At 37.9% G+C, this 12,289-nt stretch overlaps 1 protein-coding gene across 1 annotated transcript in view; it reads left to right on the forward strand.

Annotated features, from left to right (window-relative positions):
- The window catches only part of AGA (aspartylglucosaminidase), a 14,172-nt gene continuing 1,883 nt past the window's right edge, over window positions 1-12,289 (forward strand). Inside the window, exons 1-8 of the mRNA XM_038135395.1 lie at window positions 1-196; window positions 2,039-2,192; window positions 3,359-3,471; window positions 6,116-6,228; window positions 7,002-7,116; window positions 9,085-9,160; window positions 9,881-9,988; window positions 12,054-12,187. Coding sequence (XP_037991323.1) covers window positions 52-196; window positions 2,039-2,192; window positions 3,359-3,471; window positions 6,116-6,228; window positions 7,002-7,116; window positions 9,085-9,160; window positions 9,881-9,988; window positions 12,054-12,187 — 958 coding nt within the window. The 5' untranslated portion in view covers window positions 1-51. The remainder of the gene's footprint in view (window positions 197-2,038; window positions 2,193-3,358; window positions 3,472-6,115; window positions 6,229-7,001; window positions 7,117-9,084; window positions 9,161-9,880; window positions 9,989-12,053; window positions 12,188-12,289) is intronic.

Consider the following 12,289-nt stretch of genomic DNA (forward strand, 5'->3'; position numbering starts at 1 on the left):
TGCGCCGCCTGCTTGGAGGCGGCGGAGCGCAGCGGGCCGGGCCGGGCGGCGATGGCGGCCGAAGGCGGCGGGGGCTGGCAGGGAGTGACGGTCGCGCTCCTCTTCCTCGGTGTGCTGACGCCGGCGGGCGCCGCCTCAGCTGCCTCTCTGCCTGTAGTCATCAACACCTGGGCGTTTAGGACGGCTGCAGAGACAGGTGTCCCGGCGGGGCCCCGGGCTGCAGCGGGGCGGGTGGGTTGGTGCTGTGCTCGGTGCCTTTCGGCAGCGCCTCCGGCTGAGGGGCTGCCGGGCGGACCTGGGTGTTGGTGCCGGTTAAGGAAGAACGAGTCTCTGAGGCGTGGCTGGGCTGAAGGGTGGCCAGAAGGAGCGGGCTGTGAGCCGGCTGCCAAGCGGCGCTGGCTGCGGAGCCCGGGCTCTGCTCGCCGCGCTGCCCCGTCACGGCTCAGGGCAGCCCCGCTGCCGGCGGGGAGGCGGCTGGAGGTGCCTCGGCCGGCTTGGAAAGGGTTACCCTTCCTATGGAAGGGCCCAGCGCCGGAGCTTGCCCGTCTGTCTCTCTGCCGCTGGGAGCCTGCAAGCAAATGGTTTCACTTTCCGCGGTGGGAAATATCGCTTAAATCCCCGACCAAAACCCACAAAAACTGAAGAGGGGAGTTACGAACTGCGGAAAAGCTAGATCAAAGACATGCTTTTGTGAATAATTTACTCTTGTGCAGTGTTATTTAAAGGTTTTGTGGGTTTTGGTTTTTTTTTTTGAGATTCCTCTTAAGAATTAGGTAGTCTTTGAAACTCTGTTGTTTTGTGATGTGTTATTGACAGTCAAAGCAGGCTTTCCTATGACAACATGCATTAGCTGTAAATAGTAATATTTGAAGACTTGCAGATTATTTTATTATAGATGAGTTGTAAGTAGCCCCTCACTACAGAATGCTTGCTTGTGAAACGAGTTACCAGTAAAGCCTTGTAATGGTCAGAAGTGAAATACAATCATGAAAATTGCAAGGCCCTTGGCTTTGCACCTTCTGAAAGTCTGTGCTAAGGCTACTCGCAGCAATAAAGGTAATAGGAATCAGACAATACTCCTCACACTGAAGTTTGTAATAGAGGCAAGCATATGTGGAGTTGGATGCATGGAATTAAGTCTTATTTTCTCCCTGGTGCAGGCAACTTCATGTAGTAGTCATGAAACATCTGTGATGATTAGGCTTCTTGTCATATGCTGCCTCCCCTGTGCTGGGTCTGTCAGGTGATGGAGTGCCAGAGCCAGCACAAATTGGAGTAAGCAGGACTGTGATTGTCAGCGGCAGCAAGCTCAAGCACCTAAGAAGATCTTGCCTGAGGTCCATCCTTGTGAAATCTCATATGTGCAATGCCTTCAGGCTCAGGGTATTCAAGTCATGTCGTTTGCCACGTCTGCAGTGTCTTACAAAGCTGCGCCATGATCTAGATCCTGAAAAATGGAGCACCGAGGGTTGAATGGGAGAATGTGGAGACTTAATTTCTTAAATATAATTTTCACTTTGCTTTTGTGCTTACGTAGTTACTAATGTAGATTTATACCTTTGTTGTTCTGCAGGTGGGACACAATATTCTCATACGAAGTTTTTGAGGGCAGCTTTCTTTTTGGCCTTTTCTTTTTTTGTGTTGGAAGACTTTTTTTTCCTCTTTCTTCTCCCAGAAGGCTTTAAATAAGCAGTGATAAAGTAATGATTGGTTCTGGACAGAGAAGGGTATTTGATATAGAGAACTTGTGATAATTGTTAATAAATAATACCTCAGTCAAAAGAAAAGCTGTGTTTCTCAGTCAGAAATACTAATCAGATACACAAGGAAAAGAATATTTAGAAAAGTGAATAGTGAGTTTAGAAAATATAACCAATTATTTTGGTAATATTTATATTTATATTTTGACTTCATAATCCGTAATTTATAGTTTACTGGTTTTTGTCCACTTATGTTATGCACCTGCATCATGTCTATCTTCAAGCAGCAGTGGAAACTCTTTTCCCTAGTGACATTTTATTATTTGTCTTGATTACAGCTTGGAGAGTATTAGAGTCAGGAGGTTCAGAGCTGGATGCAGTTGAGAGAGGCTGTGGTCAGTGTGAGATCGATCAGTGCGATGGGAGCGTGGGATACGGAGGAAGCCCGGATGAAAGTGGAGAAACAACTCTGGATGCAATGATTATGGATGGGTAAGGAAACTGTATGGAGAAGAGAATGATCCCTGCTGTTATAAACGCCTCAGACCCCAAGTGGGAATGCATTATAAGAGTTTCATTGAGAAGAATAAAAAATTTCACAAAGCAAAAGGGACAGCGCTGGGCGTGTAGCCAAGCACCAGAGGCTCATCCACAAAACAGCGGCTTCTCGTTTTATACCCCTGGTGTTCCATCAGCTTGCTACAGATTTATTTTAATTTTATATAGTCTCGCCCCATATCACTCTCCTGGGCACCCACACAGTTTCATCACTGTGGTCCTCTGGGCCATCCCTGGATGAGTTCTGCTCTTTTTAAGGTCGTGTCTCAAAGGTTAGGCCAGCAACAGTCTGTCCAATGTAAACTCACAAACCCACACCACAGCACACAGAACCAACCTCACAAAACCAACTGCACAACTAGGCCACTGCTACAACATCAACCACTCCACAGCACATATCACTATATCAGTATTGACAACATCATGATATTTAATCAACAATATAATTAATAATATCAATTCATACAACACCCAGTGAAAGCCACCTTCCATTAACTTGTTTCTCACACCTGCCATTTTTAGAACACTTAAGGATTGTTACAGGATCTTGGTGCTTTGAGGTTGACTATGGGACAAGCTAACTTGTGGAACAAGGAAAAATACCTGATTGTTGAAAGAGTAGGAAATGACTCTTCACTTGTAGTGCATTAATCCAGTGCTAGGTATAGCAGTTGAAACAGATGGTTTGTAGCATTGTTAGCTTTCCCTTTACGTTCAGTCCATAAATATTTCGCTTTTTTTTTGGAGTGATTGTCTTCAATAATTTATTTGCTATTTAAAGCTGTCATGATTAAAAAGTAATTGCAAATGTGTGATTAATGTTATGAGCTTATGTAACAAAATAGTTACTCTACTGAAAATATTACTGTGAATGGAAATACTGTTTCTTGAGCTACATCTCCATGCCTGTGAAAGGAAACAATATATGTAGGAAGTCTTGTCCTACTAATGTAGTGGCATCTGTCTGTGGCATAGAACAATTAAAGCATTATGGCAAAGGAAAAAGCTTTTTGATTTAGATGAGAACAGATTTTGTCTAGTAAAAAAGTGTGCAATTATTCTTGTAGTTATAATAAGTTTTAAATATTCCTTGTTTCCAGCAACACTATGGAAGTTGGGGCTGTTGCAGATCTCAGGCGTGTGAAAAATGCGATTGGTGTAGCACGAAAGGTCATTGAATACACTAGGCATACATTACTAGTGGGAGAGTCAGGTAATTATTCCTTTAACTGTTTCCAAGTCAAACCCTCATTTTAAAACACTTCATAATAAAATTGCCATGTTTTCATCTTGGTAATATAGGTAGAAGAATTTCTTGACAACCGAATCAATCTACTCAAATAGTTCAAAGGTGTTTATTCTTTCATTCTGTGTCCATGAAATATGTTTATTTTTAGACAGAAAAAATAGTTGTATGTTTTTTTTCCGTCAGCTTAACTGCAAATATTGACTTGTAATCCCAAGGCTAATATCACTGATACCATGTTACTAAAGATGATTTATTAAAAGACACTATAGAAACTGTTAGATCTAAATGTTGCATTTAAAACCAGTAACTTTTTCTAAGGAATGGCAGAATTAATAGACACTGGAGTTAAATTCTAATATTTTGGTATATATTGAATGTGATTAGTGTCTTTCATAGTTTAAAAGATTAGTGAGAACTTAAATGTAAAAAAAGCTCATTAAAGGCTGTACTCCCAGGCACAACAAAAGAGCAATAACAAATTGGAGGAATAGTTGAGCTTTTTAAATATAGGCTGCTGTTGGTAGAGTAGTACCAGTTTCAGAAAGAGCTGTTCATTCCCTAGAGGTGTGTGAGTGGTGAGCAGGTTTCTTGGCTTTTAAGAAGCCTGCTCTGAGCCTGTACCTGCTCAGAAAGAAATACGCAGATAAGGGTGGAAAATGACATCTGAGCATTAATGGTGATTCAAGTGCTTTGAAATTGATAAGAAAAGATAAAATATTCTTGAAGTAATTAGCATGTGCAAAAGTAAGTGCACGAGCAATTTTTTGATGGAGTAAAATGGAACAATTTTGGGAGGTGAGGATACAATTTGACTGAAGGTCTGAACAGAGAAACCTGTAGATTCTATTTAATTTAAGGCAATTGACCATGATGATGAGGGGCTTTTCTAAGGGAAATTTCACATGTAGTGCAGAAAAAGAAATTGGTCAGGTTTTAAATAGTGGAGGGAGAAATACTCCTAATATTAATTTTCCCCCCATTGCTAGTTACCATAGTATTTTTAAATTTTAATCAGGAGAATGAACAGAAAGGATAAGAAAAATGAAGAAACAGAAGGATTAAAGTGCTTATTTAAAATACATCTTCCAACCTAAGAAGATAGCTTTTTGCCTAATGGAGGCATGTGGACAAGTTTATTATGATGAATACTTACTGTCAGTGATAGCTTGCTCAGAAGAAAACATCTAACAGTAATGACAAAAGAAAGATGTAAAAGCTAAAGATTCATCTAAGTAAAAATTGGAGATGGTATTTAATGTTAATGAATTAATGAAAGCAGTGGAGAAATTGAGAAAGACTGTTTCTTTTGAAGAAATGTATTTTTTGTGAAAATCGGAACTTGGATAAGAGAAGCTCTGGTTGTCTTCGCCAGATGAAGATAAATAAAAAGAAAATCCATATGAAACTTCAAACTGGCATGTGAGAGAACAAAATAGAAATACTTGTATTTCTAAGTAGAAATACTTGTATTACAGAAAAGATAGCCAGAACGGTAAAATCTTTTAATATAAATGCATGTAATCTCTGCAGGCATTTTTTATTCAAGATGCAAAATTAGGAACTCTGCTTCCTGGAATAGAAACAATGTTTCAAAAACTATGAAAGAATTCTTGACAAACATGCACAAGCACAATTTTATCTCAGAAAAAACAAACAAACAAATGAAAAAAAAACAAACCCAAAAAACCCCTCAAAACAAAACAACAACAAAACCCCCAAATTATGCCTGTTTGTTTTATAAGTGGGAAAGTATTTATTTAATTGAGGCTGTCAGTTTTCTTTTCCTCTGAGTGCTGATACTTGTGTCAGTTTTTAAGAAAAACATAGAAAAGCAGTCCAGAAATAATTGAAGGTGTCTCTTAATTCTTGGACTGGATAAGTTTGTTCAGCTGTGTATTATAGTGACATTATTATCAGGGATTGATAATATAAATTCAAGCATCTGCACCTAGCAACAGTATCTGTTACTGGGTAATATCAAGGGTATCTACAGCTAAAAGATGATAGAAGAGTTTATATTTTTTCTTTTCCCTTTGCCTAATGATAAGTCATTCTTAGAAGTGTAGCATTCTTTCATTGCTTGTGTTGGTATTTCTTTTGCTCTCTTGCCACATGCTATATTAATTTTCAAAACAAGGAAGCAGTCACTTCTAAAGCTGCTAGGATGAAGTGTAAGGTGATGTAAACTGGTGGATTGCTTTTTTCAAGTATCAGTTTTAATGGCAAACATTGTGCTGCTACGTTATTTACATTTGACAAACCTTGCTCTTTAATATATTTGTATGACTTATTTATTTCTGTGACCCACACAGCCTAGGCCGTTCTTGCTTCACACTCTTAATTGTATCCAGTTGATTAACAGAGTTGAATTTGTTTGTCTTTGAATGGGAAAACTTTTATGTCTCTGCCTGTGAAGCAAGAGTTGTCTACTGCAGTTATAAATCACTCTAATGGCTGATACTGCTCCCTGAAGATGTATTTCTCATCTCGAAAAAGGATGTCGAATTTCTTGATTTCTAAAAAAACAAAACATGAATACATTATCATAAAACCCATAAAACTGTGAATAAATCAATGTTTCTTTTTCATTTTGTTCTTGTTTTTCAAGCCTCCCTGTTTGCTGTAAGAATGGGGTTTCCATATGAAGATTTAACTACCCAGAAATCCCTTTCACTGTATTCAGAGTGGCTTAATCAAAGCTGTCAGCCAAACTACTGGAAGGTACAGTGCAGTGACAGCAGTGAAGGGGGGATTTAGAAAGTCAGTAGTGCCTCTTCCTTTCAGCTTATATTGAAGTTACGCTTTACATGTGAAGAAAAAGAAGTTTTGCTTATTAGACAGAAAAAACTTGGTATTACTAAGCACTTGCTAGACTTAGGAGTGTATGTGTCTAGTTATTATTTCTTAGATCCTGCTACTTTTGACCTTGCTGCAGTAGTGTTTTGGTGTGGGAGTTAATTAGTTCTTAATTGGGACAGGACATACCAAAATAAAGCAGCACATGTATTTTTTGATGCATGTATAAATTTTGGAAAGAAAATATTTTAGTAGTAATTAAGGTCTTTAAATATTTAGTTGAGAGGCTTTGTGCAGACCTATGAATACATCAGGTTAGTGCAGTTGTCCATTAAACTGGCCTGTTGTGATGAGCTTGGCTTGTTGTTTGAATGGGGCTTTTTTTTTCGCTTGAGGTGTTACAGAATTCTACATGTTTGTACACTGGTTTGAAGTTTTTTTTGACCAGTCAGTTGAACAAAAGAGAGTCCTTAATTTGAACAACATAACTTTTCCAGGAAAATAGTTTTACTGTGTAATATCAGAAATCAGTCTTTATTCATTAAGCAAAACAATTTTTGGTATCTCAGTTCATCTCTGTAGTTTAAGTGCTGTGCATCTAATGCCTTTATGGTAGATTATAGGTGTTGATTGGAGTATTTTTTATTTAAGTGTATTGAATGTGTTATATTATTCATGCAATCACAAACTAATTGCAGAATGTGGTGCCAGACTCTTCAAAATCCTGTGGACCATATAAACGGCGTGAAGAAGTAACTTATAAAGAAGAACAGACCAGCTCACAAAGAAGTGTTCAGAACCATGATACTATTGGTAACAACTTTTGGTAACTCTGATGCTGATCTTTTTTTTTTTCCTCATTCCTCTAATGATTAAATCATACTTATTTAATGAAGAATATTTAATATAGGAATTATTTCCTGTTTATAGTGGTTTCGAGATTCTGTTACTTATGTGTTAGGATGGAGTGCCTAAAAGTAGGATTTGGTTTTGTTTTTTTCAAGTTCACTGTCTGCACAGACACTTGCTTCATTTTTTGCCATTAACTCTTGTTCATTGCCCTGCTGCTTTTCCCACAGATAGCTCAGCATAATTGCTTGGGCAGCTGTGGATGCTTAGGAAACTGACTACGTTTAAAATAATTGTTTGTCTAGATTATGGTGCCCTGTCAGACCAATTTAAAAGGCCTTGCATTGGTAGAAGAAATGAGTATACCATTAGTCCTGTTGCCAACTAAAACCAGTGTTTTTTGCACTCCTTAAGCTTATAAAATAAAGTTTTCTTTTATTTTTCTTCTATTCTGGCTTTTTTCTAAATCAGTAAATTTCTACAGAAACTTACATTAAAAAAGTTAGCAGTAGTAGTCCCAAAAACTTCTGAGAGTTTACTGGTTGAGGATTGTTAATTGCTAAGACTATAAGTTGAATAATGAGCAGATCAGACAAAGGACTAGAGCAGTTACAGGTTCATGTCTTTCATATCTTTATACTTTGTAGTCTTGAAACTTGCACTTTTTGGTTTAGTTTGGATTTTTCTAAGTTTAGCAATAACTTTTTTGTCTGATGGTCTTTACAATACCAAGAATTAACAAGTTGTTTCAAGTGTTAATCTTTCTTCTTTGTTTCTAGTTCATCCTACTGATAATCAATTAATGGTCTACAGAAGTCAAGCAACCTACCAAATTCTGAAGTTGGTAGCTTACTTACTGGGGTAATTTAGTAAGTGCTGGAAAACTTAGAAATTGTGGAGTGTCAGGAGAGAGGAATCTGCTGAATACAATTTAAGAATTGATCTATCATTGAGTAGTCCTAAGCTGTTTTGTAGTAAATGATGGTATTTTGTATTAGTATTTCAAGTTCTCCCACCCCATTGTTTTACATATGAAATATCTCAGTGAGTAGCACATTTTTGAGAAGAGTCTTCATTCAGCATGAATTTAGGACGTTGGTAGGAACTGATGCTTTTCCAGTATTTTTGCAGAGGCCATTGGGTCTGTGCCTCTATGTTTTTAGCTCCTGCTGGTCAGGAAGCTTTTCTGTGAGAAGAAGATACTGCTTATTGAGGTCAGAGAAACAGAATTCAACTCATCAAATTCTGCCTCTTGGCTCTCAGTTTGTACTGGAGATTTATGCTAGCAGCAATTCATGCCCTCTCCTGCTCTATGCAGGTAAAGTTTTGCTGTATGGAGAAGCAACTGATTCCAACTCTGATTCCAAGTGACAGTCTAAACTTCTTTAGTATGAGGCAGTGGCTTTCTTACCAGTACAAAATTAGCAAGGGATAGGCTCATCCATACATTTGGTTGTCTTGTCTTGTAATTCTAGTTACTTTGGTAGGCAATAGGTCATCTTCTGCCAAATTAAAGGTCATGCTTCTGACTTTTTTTTTTAAATTTCCTTCAAGTACCATTTATAATTTCTAAACTGTGTTGCTCTGATGGTATTGGTGCTTGATGTGGTGACACCGGGTGTTGTTCTCTACTGGTTAGCAAAGATGTGTATCAGGAGGCACTGGCTGCTTGGCAGCAGTAACATATAGCTCTGAACAGTGTGGCACTCAACTGTTTCACATTCCTTTTTGAGCTCTTGTAATAGATTGTAAAAATTTTCAAATATATTTTAAAAAGAACTTGTTTTCCTAAGGAGTACAACTCTTCTATTTCAGGATATCAGTAATTTGAATATTCTGGACATTGTGTTTCTGTTTGATAAGCATAATGCCAACTAAATAAATACGCTAGTAGTGTTCCTGAATATGTTTTGTCCCTGTTGAAAATCTTAGGTATGGTTGTAATTGGTGTGAGTGGAACCGTTGCTTCTGGGACATCTACTAATGGTGCAATCCACAAACTTCCGGGGTTAGTATCTCTGATTTTACAAAAAAGCTTTTTTGCCCACCTTGTTTCCTATGTTAAACTTGTCATTAGGGCTTAAAACATTAACCTGTAGATCACAAAATGGCTTTGCTTTTTTTTGTGCACTTGCCATAAATCCTGATATTGAGAAACTGATTCAGTTGCAAGAGTACATGTTGCATTTAACGGAATGCTTGTTTTTCAGCTTGCTTAATTCACCATATAGAGACACAAACAACTGGCACAGTTGTCTCACAACTTGTAAGGCAAGGCACCAGGGACAAATAAGCATTTTGGAGAGACACACAGTCTCCTAAGAAATGTACGTAAAGTCAGAGCCTCAGGCTTGCGTTTTGTCTTTGAGATACTTTTTCTACACAGTTAGGATTATTGTCTGTCAACCAAGTCAGACAACTTCTGGATTTAGCAACAAGTTATTGAACATATTAATGTCCCCAGCTGCTTACTGTTGCCCACAGGCTAAAGCTCACTGGCTTAACTATAGTCAGTATAAAAACAGACAGTTATGCATTGGCGGTGGATTAAGCCTCAGGTCAGTCAGGTTATCACAGATCATTTTTACAGGTAGTTTTAAGACAAGACTTTTGACTGCAGTGAATTGACCTCTTTACCTGTTCTGTTCTCCTGTGGGTTTAATGCTAAGTCAGCTGGAGGCAATAAGGCTGACAAAGTTTGGTTTTTATTTTCCATTGTTCACTACAGCCGTGTGGGAGATTCTCCGATAGCTGGAGCGGGATCCTACGCGGATAGTACAGCCGGAGGAGCTGCAGCCACTGGGGATGGTGACATCATGATGCGCTTCTTACCCAGGTTTGTCCTTAGGGCAGACTTTGCTAGATTTCTGCAGCAAAATGTGGACTCAGCAAGTGAAGAAATTGATTAAAAATATGGTCTGACTTAGAGGCTGCTGAAGTGGGAGTAAAGGAAGGAGTGGAAGGGGACAGAATAGTAGCAGAACCAAGTTACCCTTATGATCTGTTTTAAAAGAAGAGACTTAAATATCTTGATGACAGATCCCTTAATACTGCCAAGCTGTGAGCAAACAGGCAGTGGGGAATGAGTGTATTTCCAAGCTGTATGCTTTTTAGCAGAACCGATTAGCTTTCTTCTCCAAAGCATTTTGTTGTGTGGGAAAGTATCATAAATTGTAGAAAGGATGAGCTGTGGGTCTCAGCTCACTCAGGAGGTATCACTGCAGCAAGCCTTTGTAATTGCATCTAATTTGAAACTGAAAGAGGTGTTTTAGTGTTGTCACAGTGGTTGCATAAACTGTGTAAGAAATGGCTCTCTTCCTGAGCATCCTCGTGGGTTGATCTCAGCAGGAATCAATTATGGAAGTCCATGCTGAACATAATGGGCACTGATGCTTGAAGGATAATATAGAAGTGGCCTTCATAATGCTCAGGCAACTTTTCTGAAACTCTGGCACCCAGAAAGCCTGCTAGCTGTTGCATATTTACAGATGTTGTCAGTGAATTTCAAGCTGTTCTGAGTCAGTCTTTCAAATACAAGACAGTTGACAACTTCATGAATTATCTATCTTGTCATACAAGATACCAAGAGGAGTAGTGAGTTGATCTCCACTGTAAGGTTAGTCAGTAAAAGCTTAGATTGCACTTAAGCAGCCTGAAGTGTTTGTAATGCTTAAAACATTTAATGTTGGCAGCAGTGGGTTAATCACCAGACTAGGTGGTTAATTACTGGTTCCTTATAGATAAAGATTTTTACTAATTCCTTGATATTTAGATATTCCCACATGAAAACAAAGACAAGAATTAACCTCCGGAAGTGAAGGAAGTGTCAAATAAAGGGCAAAATTGTTAATATTTTCCATATGTCTTCACTGAGGTGGTAACTTCTTGTTGAGATTTGATTAGTCAAGAGTGAAATACAGCTTTATATCAGATATCTTTAGATAACTTGAACCTATTTGATTGTTAGAATCAATCAAAGATAATAGGGAGTCTCAAAATGCAAGAGTTTTTCTTTTCTGTAGTACTTTGATAACATCTGTAATTAATGCCATCTGTAGATGTCTTAGTGTAACGAGTTTGTCTTGGTATATGCATCTTTCATCAAAGCGATAAAATGATGTTTGCTTGTATGTTATGTCATGAGTTATCATTTCATCTTCAGGTTCCGAAAGAAAATGGCAACATAAGTAATTTTTTACCTCAGGAAATGCATTTTGGAAATGCAACTGGTTCATCTCAGACAATTTCTTTCAATATAAAGGAAATTAATTTTTATTACTCTTAGAATAAGGGTTTTTTTTTAACCACTTTGCAAGGAGCTTGAAAGTGGCTCAAAGTCCAGATCAAAACATGGTACCTTCATGTTCATAAAATAAAGAAAATCTGTCAATTTTGATGTTTTCAGAAACTTAACTTTTTTCTGATTTTTTTAAATGCTTACTGAATCCAATAATTTATCAGTAATGTAATACTAATACTGAGTTTTCCTCAAAAAATTATCTTGACATTAGCCTTCCTGAAAATTACCAATTACTTCTAATGTTAAACCAAATCATGTGATGAGAAGTAGAAGCCACTAAGTCATCTAAGGCATTGCTCCTTGTAGTTCTTTAACTGATCTTTTGCTTAGCCTTTTCTACTGCAAATGATCAGAGCTCTGTCTTGGTTTGGCCTGCCATAGAATAATACATGTTACAGATGTCATCTTGTAGTCTCTTTTAGTCTTGTTTTTAATTGCTTTTTGTGTACAATTTGAGTAATAATTTCCAATATAAAGTTGGCCTAAAAAATTATCATGTGTTTCCATTATTCAAAGAAACCAGGGTTTCTTCTGTGTTATTTTAAATTATGTAACCTAAATATGGCTAATTTTCTGGGTATGGGGTTGGGGTTTTTTTTAGTTATCAAGCTGTGGAATATATGAGGATGGGAACAGACCCAACAGTAGCCTGTCAGAAAGTTATTTCCAGAATCCAGAAGTATGCTCCAAAGTTCTTTGGTGCTATCATTTGCGCCAATACAACTGGAAGTTACGGTATGTATTTTGTTTTGCAGACAAAGGTGCTTGACCTTAACTAGGTCACTGATGTACAAAACTGAACATAGATTTAAAAAAAAGTCTTTAATTATTCTTTGA

The sequence above is a fragment of the Motacilla alba genome, chromosome 4 (genome assembly GCF_015832195.1).
Source record: "Motacilla alba alba isolate MOTALB_02 chromosome 4, Motacilla_alba_V1.0_pri, whole genome shotgun sequence".
Classification (NCBI taxonomy): Eukaryota; Metazoa; Chordata; class Aves; order Passeriformes; family Motacillidae; genus Motacilla; species Motacilla alba.